Genomic DNA, 19,409 nt, shown 5'->3' on the forward strand with positions numbered 1-19,409 from the left:
AAAACCATGTGTCTGTAGGTCTATCAGCTGACCTTCTATTTAACTCACCGTGCTGAACATCAGCTGTCCATTAAACAGCTCCTCCCTTCTCTCTCTGTAAGAATACAGAAGCTGACAGTGTCCTTGTAAAAGTGTAAACATGCTTGCAGAGAAACCATAACACTATCTCCGAGCAGTCTTTGCCTCTCTCTCTCTTAATAACAAGGTGTCTGGTGTTGAACAACAACTCCCTCTCTCTTTTCAAAAGCACAGTTCATAGGGGTAATTCAGGACCCTGTCACACTATTGTGTAGTGACTTTGGGATGATACCAGTTGTAGATATGACTGTCGGGACAATGTATACCCTGTTCATGTTTCAATTTCCTCTTTAAACTCGGCATATTTCTGGTGTTTTTCACTTATTGATTTCTGTAAGTTATGTGTGTTTGGAATGGCTGTATCTATTAAATAAATTGATCTTGTTTATCCTATATTATTATATCCAGACGGTTATTATGGATCCTCCTATCTGTAATAACTGATCAGGTGTAATTTAATTTGTGGTAATATTATTATTTTGTGTTCTTTTATTTGCAAAATTTGTTGTCTTTTGCATTTGTTTTTTTTGGCTGTTGGTCTGCCTTTGGTTGCGGTTTTTCATTGACTCTATCCACTTCCTTTGTATTTACTGTGAATACCTGCAAGAAAATGAATCTCAGGGTTGTATATGGTGACATGTATATACTCTGATCATAAATTTATTTTGAACTTGCCTCCTCCAAGCATCCCACACTGAGTCAGGAACTGACAAGTTCCTTGAGTAGATCACCCTCTCTCAGATATTGATTTGTGCTTTTACTACTAGTCACTCATGCTGATCCTTGTTTGGAGTTTCACACTTCAGATCAAATCCCCATCTCACCCTCCCCATGCCCCACTATGTGTGTACTGGTTCTTCATGGTGTATGATGACTTGCCCCCTCCATGCCCCCCACTAGCTGCTACACTACATGTCCAATTTAAAGTGATCTGCTTACGCCAAGTGCATGCAACAGCACACATACAACACTTAACACCAATATACTGGGGAAGGCCAACATGAACATCTCCACCATGATAAAACAACACCAACTCTGATAGATGGTCATGTCATCCGGATGCCTAATTTGTATTTCCCCAAACTGATCCTTTACTCCTGGTGGGTAAAGGAACACTTCAAAGATAAATCAAAATCGGCCTGAAGAAATTCTACATTATGCCTAAAACCCGAGAGGACATTGCACTCGATAGATACACCTGGAGGAAATCTGTCCAAGAGGGATCTGCGCTACACGTGAACGTCTCGGTTGTGCCGCAGAGAACAAGCGGCAGCTGTGGAAGGAGAGACTGAACAACAGGAAGACCCAGTCACTGACCACAGCTACAACTTGCTCTTGTCCACGCTACAACAGAACCGGGCTCTACATCCACGAGGACCCAATAGACAACCCCTTAGGAGAAAATCATACCCGACTCGAGTGATTGTACTACTTCCTGTGAACCATTTTTCCCAGCCCCTCCTACAAGCACTTGTTCTTGCACCCTCTTCTCCCTGTGGTCCACCCACCTCCCCATTGCTGCGTTCCTTGCTCTCTGTTTCCTTTTACAGTGGCTCCTCCCTTGTCTGTCCCTCTGCATCACCTTCCCTTTGTGTGAGAAGGTATGTGTCTCCCCACTCCGGCCTCTCCTCTCATTTGTATTAACAACCTGCGAAGCCGCAAGTGTCAGCACTCAGTCCAGCACCAACATCTGTAAGGAGTCTGTGTGTCCTCCCCGTGACTGCGTGGCTTCCTCCCACAGGTTCAATCGGGCTGCTGCTGGTTCCTATTCTGTGCCAGATCTCTGAGTAAATAAAATAAATACAAAGCATTCTCACAACTCACTAACCATAACCCACACGTCTTTGGAACGTGGGAGGAAACCAGAGCACCCACGCAGTTATGTGGAGAATGTACAGACAATGGCGGGAGTCCGTCGGCAATCGCAACCTCGATGACACTGTAATGTGTTATGCTAACTGGGATGGTACTGTGGCCGCCCAGCTGTGCAACCATGGCTCTTAGCTCAATGCGCAGCATTTGCTGTAAAGCAGTATTGCAAATGAGGAAATGGAAAAACTCTGTGATAGGTCAGTAATGTGATGTGCTTTGCCTGTAATTAGCATAGATTAACAATAGTTCAATATAAACAGTTGGAAGTCTGTAAGAAGTGTGTACGTTCTCCCCGTGACTGCTTGGGTTTCCCCCAGGTGCTCTGTTTCTTCTCACAGTCCAAAAACGTACCAGTTGGTAGGTCAATTGTTCATTGTAATTTGCCCTATGATTGGGCTAGGGCTAAATAGGTGGGTTGCTGGGCAGTGTGGCTCGTTGGACTGGAAAGACCTATTCCACACTGTATCTTGAAATAAAAAGAGTAAATAATTCCCTCTAGCCCTCACCCAAAGCTCGGAGGAGAAGACTCCTTCTACACTTTTGGCTGGCTACTTTCCTTATGCTCACTAGGACATATGTTTAAACCAGATCAGAGCACTAACAATTCTCATATATTCAGGCATCTTTGTTTCTCTTCTAGACAAAGAAAACTGGAAAAAGTGATGGAGGAAGAAGGACTTGGGGATGATGAGGTAATTTTGTTTGCTCTGGTGTCTTGGCCTGGTCTCGATCATCTCAGCTGAGTGGCAGCTGTATTTGCGCAATGGCTCTAACAACATAAACAGAGAGCGAGTTTAAATTTAGCCATCCTTTACGCTGGCTCCGAATCACTTGGAGCTGTTTGGGGTGGGTAAGATGACAAGACATTCCACGATAACAAAGAACCTATCAAATAGCTCGATTCAAATGGTGTGACACCTGCAGAGGAACTGAGAAGCTTCTAGAAAAATACAAAAACAGTTGTACTACAATTACTGGAAAATTCACTTAATAATTACACATATATAGGTGATTATATAAAAATACAAGCAAGCATAGGAAAAGTTTAAAAACTTTGGGGAAAAATAACAATTGTACACTCTAATCCAGCACATTAATGATTTTTAAACATACAGTGCATGTGGCAAGGCCATTCAGCCCATCTAGTTCTGGTTTCTACACTGAAATGTCCTGCTGTCACTGTGAAACAGCTTGAGGGGTTACTGATTTATTTTTCCTTGAGCTGTGGATGTCACTGCTGAGGACAGCAATGGCTGCTCGTCCAGAGGAGATGTTGGGCTCTCCATTTGAACAAATGCAGCCCAGGTAATAATGGTATCCCATTGGACCATTTGATAGTGAACTGGGGGCAGTTGTCAAAGAAGAGGCATTGTACACCTCAGCATAGAAACAGGCCCTTCAGCCCATCTGGTTCTTGCTGAGCTATTATTCTGCCTAGTCCACCTGGACCATAACTATCCACACCCCTCCTCCCATTCATGTCCCTATCCACATTTCTCTTAAATGTTGAAATTGAACCCGCATACACTTGGCAGCTTGTTCCACTTACAACAGGATCTGGATCAGCTGGAAAAAGGGGCTGAAAAATGGCAGATGGAATTTAATGGAGGTATGTGTGAGGTGATGCAATTTGGGGGGACGAACCAGGGTAGATCTTACACAGTGAGTGGTAAGGCACTCAGGAGTGTGCTAGAACAGAGGGATCTCAGAATACTTTGAAAGTGGCATCACACATCTTGTCACACTGGCCTTCATAAATCATAGTATTGAGTAAAGGGGTTGGGGTGTTGACGTTATTTAAGATATTGAGCCTTAATTTGGAGTTTTGTGTGCAGTTTTGGTCACCTACCTACAGGAAAGATGCAGATAAGATTGAATCACTGCAGAGAAAATGTACAAGGATGTTGACGGGACTTGAGGACCAGAGTTATAGGGAAAGGTTGAATCAGCTAGGACTTCGTACTACAGAGCACAAAAGATTGTGGGGAGATTTGATAGAGGTATACTATCCCCTTCTCTTAGAGGGTGGTGAGAGTGTGGAACGCGCTGCCACTGAAAGTGGTGGATGTAGGGTTGATTTTAAAACTTAAGAGAAGTTTGGATAAGTACATGGATGGTGGGCGTATGGAGGGCTATGGTCTGGGTGCAGGTCGATGGGTCTAGGCAGATTAATGGTTCAGCACAGACTAGGTAGGCCAGAAGGCCTGTCTCAGTGCTGTAGTGTTCTATGACACACTTGCACTGCCTTCTTAGTGAGGAAGTTCCCTCTCAAGTTCCTCTTAAACATTTCCCCTTCCACCTTTAACCCATGACCTCTAGTTGTAGTCTCACCCAACTTCGGTGGAAAAAGTCTACTTGCCTTCACCTGAACTATACCCCTTATAATTTTATATAGGAATGGTATTGTAAAGAATACATGGACTTTGGTTTAAACTCGGTGTTCTCTATTAATTGTCTAGAAGCGGATGAGAAGGTCCCAACACGCCAGGAAGGAGACTGAGTTCTTGAGGCTCAAGAGGACCAGACTAGGGTTGGATGATTTTGAATCCTTAAAGGTTATAGGTCGAGGAGCCTTTGGTGAGGTAAGTCTGTCCTGGCCTAAGATGTGTACTGAGTCTAACCTCTGAAGGCCAATGAGTCCCTCTACAAACTATCCTGATGCATTTTTGAGAAAATAGAACATTATAGCCTTATAGAAATATACAAACTATAGACATATAGAAAATATACCATTATAACATGGTCGGCACATCATTGTGGGCCGAAGGTCATGTAATGTGCTGTAGATTTCTATATTCTATAGACCAGTACAGGATCTCTGACCCATGATTTTGTGCTAACATTTCAATCAACTCTTAAGATTAATCTAACCCTTCCCTCTCACATAGCCCAACATTTTTCTCTTAATCATATCTACATAAGAGTCAGATAAATGCCCTTGATGTACCTACCTCAACATGTTGCATGTGCCCACCACGCTGCGTTTAAAAAAAAAAGAATAAAACATACCTTTGACATTACCCTCATACTTTCCTCCAATCACATTAAAATTATGCCCCCTCATTGTTGCCACTTCCACCCTGGGGAAAAGTCTCTGGCTGTCCACTCTATCTGTGCCTTTTATAATCTTGTACAGCTCTATCAAGTCACCTCTCATCCTCTTCCGCTTCAAAGAGAAAAGCCCAAGCTAACTCAACATTTACACATAGGACATGCTTTGTAATCCAGGCAGCAACTATTAAATCTCCTCTCGAAAGCTTTCACATCTTTCCTGTAATGAGGCAACCAACAAGAAAGGGACTGTTGTTATCAAACCTCAGCTCGTACCATGGCTGAAGATGCATTTTGGCACAGCTTTGAACAATTTTCTGTCTTTTATTGCAACTTGTAGTAATTTATTATTCCTGCATGGTACTGCTACCACAAAGCAATAAATTTCATAAGTTATACCTGGTGGCCATTTTATCAGGTACACCTGTACACCTCATTAATGCAAATACTTAATCAGCCAATCATGTGGCAGCAACTCAGTGCATAAAAGCATGCAGGCATTGTCAAGAGGTTCAGTTGTTGTTCAGATCAAACATCAGAATGAGAATTAGTTGAAGTCTCATGAAAACATTTAAAACAGTATAAAAAAGGCAGGATACCATTTTTCTGAGTAGTAAGTAATCTATTTAAATGAAATACAGAACCAATTAGAACCATACAGTACTATAAAACTGCAGTATTTCCTAATAGTTATCAATAGAAGAATTCATCCAATGTTTGCTGCCATGTTCTTTGACTTTTTAAAGTCAAAAATCAAAATGATCAAAAATCACTGCTTTTTCAATCAACGTCTCTCGTTGGTCCACTTGGATAACATAACACAAGCACATACAACTGACGCCATTTGTAAACTCTTCGCTCCAAGCACTGCGTTATGTCCAGCAATCACACAAGTGCATGCAACAGTTAGAAACTGTTCGTCTACAGTCCCTTGTCCCAATTAAGTGGAATAACGTCTCAAATAAATGAAGGGAATCCCAGCTATTTTCTCAATTAATTTATGTTCTTTAAGATGTGTCCCAAATAAGCAGCTGCCCGGATTAACCAATGGCCCAATGGAGCAGAATCTGCTGTTTTTAAGTATTGTAGCTGCCACTGAACTGTTGGATGCACAAGGACAGTATTCACATAGCACGATCCCACAAACACTTGTAACGTGTTCTAATCGTACTCTTAGAGGGGTAAATAGTGGCCAAAACAGTGGGAAGGTTCCTCTACATTTTTCATCAATCACTCTACCGATTTCTGGTTGTAACCTGAGGGGGCAGACTTGTTCACATTTTTTCTGTACTGCCGTTTCCTGTGGGTCATGTCTTGGCTGGGTCAGCCTTGAATTTTGCACTTGAGTCTCCAGAATGGACTGGGTAGGCTGTGCTGTAATTAACAGCTAAACTGAGATCTAACTAGTGAGTGGATTCTGCCTTTTGCAGGTGCGTCTTGTGCAGAAGAAAGACACGGGTCACATCTATGCCATGAAGATCTTGCGCAAGTCTGACATGCTGGAGAAGGAACAGGTAGATGGCTCTATCACTTCCAGAGGGTGTTTCCCCCTTTCTTATGGGTGCGAGGGGCTTGTGAAGAGCTCTTCACACCATGTCTCCACGAGCCTCTCCCCGACGTCGAGCTGCTGGACGTATCTGTGAAATAAATGTGTGCTCCATTATGCTGAATAAGTCCATAAGAGATGGAAACTGGCCATTCAGCCCATTGAGTCTACTCCACCATTCCATCATGGCTGATTTATTTTCCCTCTCAACCCTATTCTTTACCCTTCTCCCTGTAACAGAAACATAGAAAATAGGTGCAGGAGTAGGCCATTTGGCCCTTCGAGCCTGCACCACCATTCAGTATGATCATGGCTGATCATCCAACTCAGAACCTTTGACGCCCTTACTAACCAAGAACTTAACAACCTCTGCTTTAAATAGACCTAGTGACTTGGCCTCCACAGCGGGTCTGTGGTAATGACTTTCACTGATACACTAACCTCTGGCTAAAGAAATTCCTTTTCACCTGTTTTGAATGAACATCTCTCTATTCTGAGTCTCTGCCCTCTGGTCCCAGACTCCCCCCCCACCCCCAGTATAGGAAACATCCTCTCCACATCCACTCTGTCAGGGCCTTCAATATTTGATAGCTTTTAATCCGATACACCCTTATTTTTCTAAACTCCAGTGAGTACAGACCCAGAGCCATCCTCAAACTCTCTTCATACGGTAACCCTTTCATTCCCGGAATTATTCTTGTGAATCTTCTCTGGACTCTCTCCAATGCCAGAACATCTTTTCGTAGATATGGCCTAAAACTGCTCGCAATGCTCCAAGTGCAGTCTGACCAGTGCCTTATAAAATCTCAGCATGGAAGTAATGTAATATTTTTGAGAGAATAGATCTTCGAATATGCAGGCGCTTCTTAGTCCATCCTGTTCCCAAAGGAGTCTCATCCCTCACAGAACACAGGTTCAGATTAATTTATTTTTCACAGGTACGTTACATTTCCTTAGCCAGAGGATGGTGAATCTCTGGAATTCATTGCCATCGGCAGTTGTGGAGGCCAAGTCATCGGGTGGTTGATGGTTCTTGATTAGTCGGGGCATCAAAGGTTACAGGGAGAAGGCAGGAAAATGGGAGTGAAAGGGATAATGGAGCAGACTTGATGGGCCAAATAACCTAATTTTGCTCCTATGTTTTAAGGTCTTATGGAAACATACGTGAAATGCATTGTTTGCATTAACAGCGCAATCTAAGGATGTGCTCAGGGCAGTCCACAAGTATCTCCTTACATTCAGCGCCAACATAGCATGTCCACCATGTTCATCAGAACAAGAACAACAAGCCCCCTTCCTTCCTCTCACCCAGTCTCCGTGTGTCTGTGTATTTCTCTCTTCCTTTCTCGTGTGCGTCTGGGCCTCCAGCCCCTAATGGACTCATAGACTCCAGCCATCGGGACCCAACATCTGAGCTTCCACTTGAACTTTGGGCTTTAACCTTCAGTGTTGACCCCAGGAGTTGCCGATGACGGTACCAAACTGCAAGCGTCGATCAGAGAACGTTACAGCATATTGCTGCTCTTTGGTACATTTAGTGTTGTGCTGACTTCTTAACCTACTCTAAGATCAATCCCTCCCTCACAGCCCTCCATTTTTCTGTCGTCCATGTATCTGTCTAAGAGCCTCTTAATGATCCCTACTGTATCTGCTTCTACCACCTCCCTTGGCAGCGTGTTGCATGCACCCACCACTCTCCATATATTTAAAAAAACCACCTACCTCTGTCATCACTCTACACTGTTGCATTGCCACTTCTGCCCTGGGGAAAAAAATCTCTGGCTGTTCACTCAATGAATGCCTCTTATTATCTTGTACATCTCTAGAAAGTCATCTCTCATTCTCCTTCACTTAAGGCTCGCTCACCTTATCCTCATAACGCATGCTCTCAAAACCAGGAAGCATCCTGGTACATTAATTCTGTACCCACTAAAGCTTCCGCATCCCTCCTATAATGAGGCAATTAGAATTGAACACTATTTCAAGTGTGGTCTAACCAGGGTTTTATAGAGCTGCAACATTATCTCATGGCTCTTGAATGAAATCCCCCCCAACTAAAAGTAAGGCCAACACATCATATACGTTAGCCACCCCATCAACTTGCGCAGCAACGTTGAGGCACCAAGATCCCATTGTTCCTCCACACTGAGAAGGATCTTGCCATTAATCTTGTACTTCAAGCTCAGCATTTCAAAGTGAATCATTTCACACTTTTCTGGGTTGAACTCCATCTGCCATTTCTCAGCCCTGCTCTGCATTCTATCAATGTCCCTTTGTAACAGAAGGCAACCTTCTACACTATCCACATCACCAACCTTCGTGTCAACTTCACCTTTGCCACTGTTCTCCCACTCTAGCCTCAAGCACATTCAGAGTTGATGTGAACTGAAGCTAGTGGCTATGGGTAGACGTGAGATTCTGTGGATGCTGGAAATCCAGAGTAACATTCAAAATGCTGGAGGAACTCGGCATCTATGGAGGGGGTTAGACAATCAACTGGACTGCAAAGGAAGGGGGAAGAAGCCAGAATAAGATTGTGGAGTTTTGGGGTTCACTGGTATTTGTACTCCTAACTAGTTTGCCAGCTTGTACTCTTTCCCCTCTCCCCTCTCCCCACCTTCTTATTCTGGCTTCTTCCCCCTTCCTTTGCAGTCCTGATGAAGGGTCTCAGAGCTCAAAATGTCAGCTGTTTATTTCCCTCCATAGATGCTCCATAGACCCGCTGAGTTCCTCCAGCATTTTATGTGTGTAGCTGTGTGTAGAGAAGGTTATTACTTAAGTATGTACATGTTACCATGTATAATCTTGAGATTTATTTTCTTGCAGACATTTACAGAGGGGAAAAAAAAGAAATAAAATAGAATTTCATGAATAACTTAACATAAACAGATAAAGTCTGACAAACCACCAGTGTGCAAAAGCAGTCAAACTGCAAGTAAAAGAAATACTGAGAACATGAGTAGTAAAGAGTCCTTGAAAGTGATACTGCAGGTGGTAGAATCAGTTCAGTGTTGAGGTGATTTGTAGTAGTGCACTCCGGTTCAGGAGCCTGGTATTTGAGACCTGAACCTGATAGTGTGGAACCTTCTACCCAATGGTAGTGGCGAGAAGAGAGCATGTCCTGGATGGTGAATGCTGTTTTCTTGTGGCAGCGCTCCTTGTCAAGTGTTCAATGGTGGGGAGTTCAAAGTACATTTATTATCAACATATGTACACTATTTGCAACCTTGAGCTTCGTCTCCTTACAGACAGCCACAAAAAAACCCAATAGAACCTGTTACGAACCCCGTAACTGGGTCACTTACCAGCAAAGATAGAGAGGTCCGTTGAAGTCTGATGGTACTATTTTTAACAGTATTTATTGATAAAAATACACAAAAATAATATCAATGCAAACATACAGATAATATATGTCGTCAATAGTAAATCTAAAAACGCGGGTATAATAATAATCAATAAGAAATAGCTCTATCGTTGTCTAGGGGATAATGTATTGTCCGATGGAAATATAAGAGTCACTCAGTTCATTCAGGCTGCAGCTTTTTGGTTGGAGAGAGAGACAGATTTTTAGAACTTGCCAGCTTTTCCTTTTTATGATGTCGATCCTTCGAAATTTCGTTGGTGGCCTCTTCTTTAGCTAAGCCGTTCTTCCGTGGTAAGGCCCGCCAATTCCTTGGCAAATGGAAAAGGAGGCACGCAGGCCCCCACCGGCTGTCGCTATTAAACGCTGTCACGGGATTTCTAGCGTTTCTCCTGGTGCGTCTGAAGGGGTTGTTCCCCAGACCCTCTTTTATCCTTACTCACGGGGTCTCAGATGTCAGTCAGGTTGGGATGATGCAATCCCTCAATGAGCCCATTCTGGTCATTCCCTGAGGGCTTCAATGAATAGTACAGTACTCAATACACAATTCCGTCTCCAAGAGACAATGGCCGTTATCCGTGGCTTTGTATCGCTGAGGCCAGGACACACATTCCAAACCCTTGTGGATTCTGCGTGTCTCTCTCTCATTTCCTGGGTCCCAGACCCGAATTAATAGCGATCTTGCGATTCTCAAAAAGGAGGGGGCTACTTTGTACCCTTCGGCCCCTCAGCGTTGTGGCACATTCGTAACAAACCCATTAAGAAAAAGATCATCACCCTCCCAATGTGCAGGGAAAAAACCAAATTGTGCAAGCAATAAAAGTAAGCTCATTCGGAACTGAAGTTCATGAAGGTGAGCCCACAGCCAGGAAGCTGGTCATCACTGCAGCTGATCCAGGGGCCTGTTAGCTGCAGGCCACAGCCTCAGTTCAGCACAGAGATGAGTAAACCTCGTGAGCAGTGACCAGAACACCAGCCTTGTTCCTCTCCTCTGGCCCTGACACCCTGGCCTGGTGTTTAAACTGGCTGATTAGCAGGTTGTTGCTCACTCTTGGGCCCAGGCCCTGCCACTTTGATACGCTCTTGGGGACTTCGAATTGGGCCGCACTTGACCTTTCCAATCCAGCTAAGGGCTTAAATCAGACAAACGTTGTCTTGTTCCTCACTCTCAGGCTTGGGCCCTGCTGCCTCAACTTATTCCGTACACGCCATGCAGCAACCGTCGTGCACCTTCAGTTTACATCACGAAAACGCCAGGTTCTGTAGGTAGTTCGAAAGCTCAGCTCTGAAAAGGAAGTTGCAGGCTATTGATTGCAGTGATAGTTTTACAGAAAAATGTGTGATTAATAAAGTAGTTAGTAGTTTTGTTTGCTGCCGGCAAGTTGTCACTGTGTTTCACCAGCACCGCTTTAAATTTTGGGTTTTATCCCGGGGAACGGCATTTCTGCCAGTGTAGGTGTTCAACTCAGAATGCCTAACTGTTTTCCCAAGTCATGTCATTGGATTAGAATGGGAAACCTCCTAGTCCCACTACTGGAGCAGTTGTTAACCAGCCTGGCTTATGAGGGTACTGCAGTTATCAGTTTCATCTCTTTGTGCTGACTTTGTTATCAGATGGGTTGATAAAGGGGAGTCTGAATAGCTTGGAAATAGTCAGACACAGAAACAGATCCTTCTGCTCACTTAGTCCACATCAAACCATTGACCAGTCTGCTTCATACCCCTCCCATCCATGTACTTATCCAAACTGCTCTTAAATGTTGCCATCAAACCAGAACCCACATCCACCACTTCTGCAGCTCGCTCCACACTCTCACAGTGAAGAAGTTCTCCCTCATGTTCCCCTTAAACATTTCACCTTTCTCCTTTAACCCTTGACCTGTAGTTCTAGTCCCACCCAACCTCAGTGGAAAAAGCCTGCTTACATTTACCCTATCTATACCCTCATAATTTTACATACCTCTATCATTCTCTTACAGGAGAAACGTCCTAACATTAATTGGTTAGATTCTAATTCTTCTATTCCCCTTATTTTTCAATAAGGGGAATAGAAGAATTAGAATCTAACCGATTAATGTCCGCTGGGTAGAGCTGGGCCTTCTTTTCAGAGGAAACGCAGGCTGTAGAACTTCAGTTCTGCTGAATGGTTGTGCAGTTGTCTTTGTGTTCAGGAGTCACATGGAGAACATTGTGTCTCCTTGTGTAATTTGAGTAACACTATCATCATCCTTTCTGCCGTAGGTTGGACATATCCGTGCAGAGCGGGACATCTTGGTGGAGGCTGATAGTCAGTGGGTGGTGAAAATGTTCTACAGTTTTCAGGACAAGCTCAATCTCTACCTGATCATGGAGTTCCTTCCTGGAGGTAAGTGCTGTGTTCTCCTGCACCTCCTCCCCACCGCTGTTCCCCATCATTCCCATGTGTTTCCTATCACATTGTACTGTGTCAGAGTAATTATGAGAATGCGGTGAGTGCACATGCAGCTAGCTGATCGATCACGCGGTGACATGAGAATAGGAGAAGCATGGCCCACTGCCCTCTATCAGCTAACCAGGAGGGCAGAGAGAGAGAAGGAGAAGCTGCCCCCTTGTGGTGTCCTTTGTGTCAGGAGCTACTTAGTGAATGGTTCAGCTCTAATTTCAAGGATCATCTTTGTTCACCATATGTGTTAGGAGTTTGCTGTGGTGTGTTGATATGACATGCAGCAAAACAACAATTACAGGGCAGCACGGTAGCATAGTGGTCAGCACAACGCTTTCCAGTACAGGCAATCCCGGTTCAATTCCAGTGACTGCCTGCAAAGAGTTTGTACATCCTCCCCGTGACCGCGTGGGTTTCGTTCGGGTGCTCCGGTTTCCTCCCACAGTCCAACGACATACGGGTTATAAGGTTAAATAGGGGGCTTGTTGGGCAGCGTGGCTCGGAGGGCCTATTCGATGCTGTATGTCAGTAAATGATAAATGCATTATAAAGAATTAATATAAAAAAGAGACCATAAAGTACAGATATGGTTTAAAACGTGCAGAAATATCAGCTTGTATTTACATGGTAACCAGTATAATAAAAAGTGGTTTAAAGTATTTGCAGTGCAGTGGCAGAGGTAATGGATGGAGGAGAGGTAAAGGGATAACTAGAATGGTTGATTAGATTAACTACTGGGACGTGGTGGGGGTCCAGAAGGGAGATTTTGGGAAAGAGAGTTTACAGGGTGGGTACTGTGCAATGATTTTTCCTGCCTGCTCATGTACACGTCCTGCAGTGATGGTAGACTGCAGCCAGTGACCTTTCCTACTGACCTGTCAGCTCACTGCAGTTTTTGTGTATTGTGAGAGGGTGCTGTACCAAACCAGACAGTGATGGCTGATGTGAGGATGCTCTCTGTCCTATGATGGCTGTGTAGGATTGCACCAGTATGTTCTGGGTTCTTCTCAAGTCACCTACCTCTATCTTGTCAATAAATTTGAAATCTGTACTGGTCTTGGAGAACAATTAACTCCAGTATTTGTTAGAGATGCATCGTCAGGCAGACCCAGAGGATAGTATCAGTCTTGAAAATGTTGTATCTGATTGGCAATTCCCTTATGTTTGCTCCCCAACCGCAGTTCATGGTCACTCGGCAAGCTGGCTGACATTTGTGCTGATTCTTCAGTTACCCAAAATCTCAGCCTCCTTATTTTGACTCCTTTGTTAAGGGAAATGTGTGCTTTCTGTTTAATCCCAGCCACCTTATTCTTGACATCTTATTTGAGCTTCCTTTCATATCTAGAGGAAACAACTCAAGTCTCTCCAATCTATTATTTTATTTGGCGATTATAGTGTGGAGTAGGCCTTTCTGGCCTTCAGAGCCATGTCACCCCAGCAACCCCGCTTCTCTGATTAACCCGACCCAAATCATGGAACAGTTTACAATGACTAGTTAACCTACCGGGTATGTCTTTGGACTGTGGGAAGAAACCCGAGCACCCAGGGAAAACCCCATGCACACGGGGAGGATATGAGGAAACTCCTTACAAGACAGAGCAGTAGTTGAACCCTGAACTCTGAACTCTGGAATGCCAAGCTGTAGTAGCATCACGCTAACCACTACGCTATTGTGGCACTGAGGAATCTTTCCTCAAAGTTAAAATATTTCAGTCCCAATCAACATCCTCAACATTTTCCGCTGGATTCCATTGTAATCCCTTCTTTCCTAAATATCACTGACCTGAGCCGTATACAGTACACGAGCTGTGGCCCAAGCAGTGCTGCATCTAATATTGCCTCAGCCCAGCCATTCTAATATTCATGCTTTGGCTAATAAAGAAAAACATCTGGTGCTTTTATTTTCTTTACCTTGTTGACAGGTCCTGCTACTTCTAAGGATGTGGATTACTCCAAAGTTCCACTTCAGCTATCAGACTTTTGCCGTTATTATATGTTCCTTTATATTCTGCATCTCCCTAATTCCCTGACCTCGCCCATTGCTGGGTACATTCCACGATTTCCCAAATTCACTGACCTCGCGCATTGCTGGGTACATTCCACGATTTCCCAAATTCACTGACCTCGCACATTGCTGGGTACATTCCACGATTTCCCAAATTCACTGACCTCGCACATTGCTGGGTACATTCCACGATTTCCCAAATTCACTGACCTCGCACATTGCTGGGTACATTCCACGATTTCCCAAATTCACTGACCTCGCACATTGCTGGGTACATTCCACGATTTCCCAAATTCACTGACCTCGCACATTGCTGGGTACATTCCACGATTTCTCAAATTCACTGACCTCGCACATTGCTGGGTACATTCCACGATTTCCCAAATTCACTGACCTCGCACATTGCTGGGTACATTCCACGATTTCCCAAATTCACTGACCTCGCACATTGCTGGGTACATTCCACGATTTCCCAAATTCACTGACCTCGCACATTGCTGGGTACATTCCACGATTTCCCAAATTCACTGACCTCGCACATTGCTGGGTACATTCCACGATTTCCCAAATTCACTGACCTCGCACATTGCTGGGTACATTCCACGATTTCCCAAATTCACTGACCTCGCGCATTGCTGGGTACATTCCACGATTTCCCAAATTCACTGACCTCGCCCATTGCTGGGTACATTCCACGATTTCCCAAATTCACTGACCTCGCACATTGCTGGGTACATTCCACGATTTCCCAAATTCACGGACCTCGCCCATTGCTGGGTACATTCCACGATTTCCCAAATTCACGGACCTCGCCCATTGCTGGGTACATTCCACGATTTCCCAAATTCACTGACCTCGCGCATTGCTGGGTACATTCCACGATTTCCCAAATTCACTGACCTCGCACATTGCTGGGTACATTCCACGATTTCCCAAATTCACTGACCTCGCACATTGCTGGGTACATTCCACGATTTCCCAAATTCACTGACCTCGCGCATTGCTGGGTACATTCCACGATTTCCCAAATTCACTGACCTCGCGCATTGCTGGGTACATTCCACGATTTCCCAAATTCACTGACCTCGCGCATTGCTGGGTACATTCCACGATTTCCCAAATTCACTGACCTCGCGCATTGCTGGGTACATTCCACGATTTCCCAAATTCACTGACCTCGCGCATTGCTGGGTACATTCCACGATTTCCCAAATTCACTGACTTCGCGCATTGCTGTGTACATTCCATGATTTTCCAAATTGGCTGACCTCTCACTTCACCAGGGTTAGGTTCAACAGGACAATTTTCCAAATTCGCTGACCTCTCACATCACGGGGTTAGGTTTAACAAGAAACAGTTCCAAATTCACTGACCTTGCACATTTCTGGGTTAGGTTTGGCAGGACAATTTTCCAAATTCACTGACCTTGCACATCGCTGAGTTAGGTTCCACAGGACAATTTTTTGTCTTATTGAACTGACCATTGTATCTGCCTACTGCTTCACTCCTCACTGTCAAATGGATTGAGCTTCAAAAGTCACGATGTAATGTTGGAGCTCTGTAAAACCCTGGTTAGACCACATTTGGAGTATGGTGTTCAGTTCTGGTCACCTCATTACAGGAAGGACGTAGAAGCTTTAGAGAGGGTGCAGAGGAGATTTACCAGGATTAGAGAGTGTGTCTAATGAGGATAGGTTGAGTGAGCTCAGGACTTCTCCCTGTGGAGCGAAGGAGGATGAGAGATGGCTCAATAGAGTTGTATTAGATGATAAAGAGTCATAGATCGAGTAAATAGCCAGTGTCTTTTTCTCAGGGTGGAAATGGCTAATATGATGCTGCATAATTTTAAGGTTATTGGAAGATAGTGTAATGGAGTGTTGTCAGAGGTAGTGTTTTACACAGAGAATGGTGGGTGTGTGGAGAAACAAATGGAGGCAGATACAGTAGGGGCATTTAAGGACTCTTGGATAGGCACATGGGTGATATAAAAATGGAAGGCTCTGTTGGAGGGAAGGGTTAGATTGAAATTGGAGTAGGTTAAAAGTTTGACCCAGCACTATGGGTCAAAGAGTTTCTACTGTGCTGTCATGTTCTCTGTTCTAAATATTTGTTGCCTCTCTGTAGGGGATATGATGACTCTGCTTATGAAGAAGGATACACTGAGTGAAGAGGAGACGCAGTTCTACATTGCTGAGACCGTGCTAGCCATCGATTCCATTCACCAGATGGGCTTTATCCACAGGGATATCAAACCAGACAATCTGCTCCTAGACAGCAAGGTGTGTGTCCGGGTAATGCATAAATGCGGTGAAGTGCACTCGCAGGGTAATGCACCCCAACTGTGACATGGAGATGAGAGATTAAAGTCTGTACTTTACTTGTCACGTGTACATTGAAACTTACAGTGAAAAGTGACGTTTGTGTCAACATCCCACACGGTCTGAGGATTGTTCTGGGGCAGTACCCAAGGGTTGCCGTGCTTCTTGTGCCAATATGGTATACCCACAACTCAGTAACCTAACCTTTAGACTGTGGGAGGAAAGTGGAGCGCCCAGAGGAAAGCGGAGCGGCCAACGGGGAGAATGTACAAACTTCTCACAGACAGTGGCAGGAATTGATGTTCGCTCGAGCTGTGATAGTGTTACACTAACCATGCCGCCCCATTTATACTCTGCAAACTGTCCTCGACTACCTTCCTTGATGTGCTCTTCCAGGAATTTTAACCACCTCTCCCCTGCCGGTCACACATAGCTCTGCTTTAAGCAGTTACCCAGGCAAACTACATAAACGCCTGGGTTGTGCAAAAGCAGAAAGTGAATTAGAATTCAATTTAATTTGGAGTCAATCATCCAAAATAAAGAACAGAAACATAACTATATCAAGAATGCAGTGAAGGAGGCTATAAGCACCTGGTCTGCAGCATATCACAAAGCATTTGGAAACTCCTCTCTTCCAGCTGACATCTAGGAAGCCAGTGCACCTCTGGGGCTGCAGAGGGTGTAAAGAAGGGCTGTTGTAGGTGATGGCTGTGGTGTAATAGCCTCTTGCTGTGCTTTTCTTCCAGGGCCATGTTAAGCTGTCTGACTTTGGCTTGTGCACAGGTCTAAAGAAAGCTCACAGGACGGAGTTCTACCGAAACCTCAGTCACAGTCTGCCAAGCGACTTCAGTAAGTTGATCACAGCATGGAATCAACATTTGGTGTTGTAACCTATTCGCAGCTGCTGGGTGCTTCCTTGTAGCTGCCTGTCATTTCACAACCTTTGTATGTTAAGGTGAATGTTTGTGAAGGCAATGCCTGTCCACGAAGACTTGAGAATTAAAAAAAAACAAGCTGGCAATTTAAAATGAAAGCAGTAAATGTTGGAAAAGTTTAACAGGTCAGGCAGCATCTGTGGAAATGGAGAGGCCTTCATCAATGTCAGTTTATTATCAGAGTACGTGTATGTCACCATGTACAACCCTGAGATTCATTTACTTGCAGGCATTTACAGGAAAATAAAAAAATACAATAGAATTTACAAAAAATATATACATAAAAGCAGACAAACAACCAATATGCACAAGAAGACAAAAGGAATACTGAGAATGTGAGTTGTAGAGTCATTAAAAGTGAGTCTGCAGGTTGTGGAATGAGTTCTGTGTTGTGTGAGAAGTCATCCACCCTACATACATCCTCATCAATAGATTGTGTGCAAAGCTAAACAGGCATACTGACTCGAGTCTTTACTGGACCTGTCAGCTGGACCCGTGTTCTGGTTTGAGTGGGTGGTTGGACCTTCTTGCCTTGCTGTGACCCTGTTGGTTTGCCCCTCCCCCTGTTTGGTACAAGTTCAAGTTTAATTATCATTCAACCATACATGAATATCCATGAATACAGCCAAACAAGGACCAGGGGGTAAAACATAGTGCCAGCAGTCACGTACAGCACCAGGAACGCGGTGCATGGGTGTTATCAATAAGAACAAGTATATCTCAGCAGTCTGCAGTGGCATGTACACACACATTCCGGATTGTCCTTCCACTGATCGAACACTGGATGACAGCACCCATGAGTGGGGCCAACCCCCAGCATGGACGCTATGCTACACCGCCTCTGGCGTCTCTTCTCCTGGACTGCTGCAACAGGCAAGCTTGAAGCTTAGTCCTCTCTCCAAACGAGGCCACACTGCCCTCCCGCCATTTGTCTCGCCTATAAACAAGGGAAATGGACCTGCAGCATTTTACATTATCGATGTCCAATATGGTCTTGTGATCACAGGAGAAACATCTGGGACAATCATTCACTGTTAGACTGCACAGCACCTTTGCGCACTAACTCCAATGCCTTCCTGTTCCAGGCAGTAACGCAATCCGCACCAAGTCCAGCTTCCCCACTAATGAGCGGGTCGCTGATGGGGAGGCCTAAAGTACCTGAAGTTCTTAATGTCCAGCATTGCCTTGCGATCATAAAAAAGACAGCAAAGACAGCCTTTGGTTGGCTCCGGAGAGACTGCTGTGTCCAAATGCACCACCACCTTACTAGAAATGAAATAGTTGGCTTTGCATTCTTATTCTCCTTTTCCCAGAGTTTCATTGGCTGCACCTTCCCTGTTTTACCTTGTCTATGTCTGGTTGGTCCCGCCTCTACTCTGTCAATAGTGCCCAGATAACTTCCTGGATGTCTGGGATCTCCATGGGCTAGGTTTCTATAGAAATCTGTGTTTGGTCTGTGCCTGAGCCAAACTATGTGTTTTAATCCCTGTGCCAGTATCTAAAGAGATTGGAACTGTTTGTTATACAATTGAGAATTCATCTTTTTAGCAGTGATTATCTATTTCCTTTGTTTTGTGTGGGGCAGAGCGCAGTCCTCCAATAGGTGAGGAGATTGATCAGGAGAAACTTCTTTCCACATCGTGTTGTGAAGCATGCTGCTTTGCCACGGAGACGGTTTACTTAATAATACATGGGCAAAGTTGGGTAGCCGTTTGAGGCGGAATGTGATGGAGAGATGTTAGAAGAATCTGTGAAGTTAGCTTTGTGATTAAGTGGCCGAGTTCATTTGACCAGTCGATTCTACACAGTGTGGGTGTCTGT

General features: G+C 44.4%; 1 protein-coding gene across 4 annotated transcripts in view; it reads left to right on the top strand.

The window, feature by feature from the left end:
* Positions 1 to 19,409, top strand: part of LOC140731971 (serine/threonine-protein kinase 38) — a 106,060-nt gene that overhangs the window by 58,564 nt on the left and 28,087 nt on the right. For all 4 annotated transcript variants that reach the window (XM_073054014.1, XM_073054010.1, XM_073054011.1 and 1 more), the window contains exons 3-8: positions 2,591 to 2,642; positions 4,410 to 4,532; positions 6,432 to 6,515; positions 12,150 to 12,273; positions 16,460 to 16,614; positions 17,400 to 17,502. In XM_073054014.1, coding sequence (XP_072910115.1) covers positions 2,591 to 2,642; positions 4,410 to 4,532; positions 6,432 to 6,515; positions 12,150 to 12,273; positions 16,460 to 16,614; positions 17,400 to 17,502 — 641 coding nt within the window. The remainder of the gene's footprint in view (positions 1 to 2,590; positions 2,643 to 4,409; positions 4,533 to 6,431; positions 6,516 to 12,149; positions 12,274 to 16,459; positions 16,615 to 17,399; positions 17,503 to 19,409) is intronic.

The sequence above is a fragment of the Hemitrygon akajei genome, chromosome 8, assembly GCF_048418815.1.
Source record: "Hemitrygon akajei chromosome 8, sHemAka1.3, whole genome shotgun sequence".
Taxonomy (NCBI): Eukaryota; Metazoa; Chordata; class Chondrichthyes; order Myliobatiformes; family Dasyatidae; genus Hemitrygon; species Hemitrygon akajei.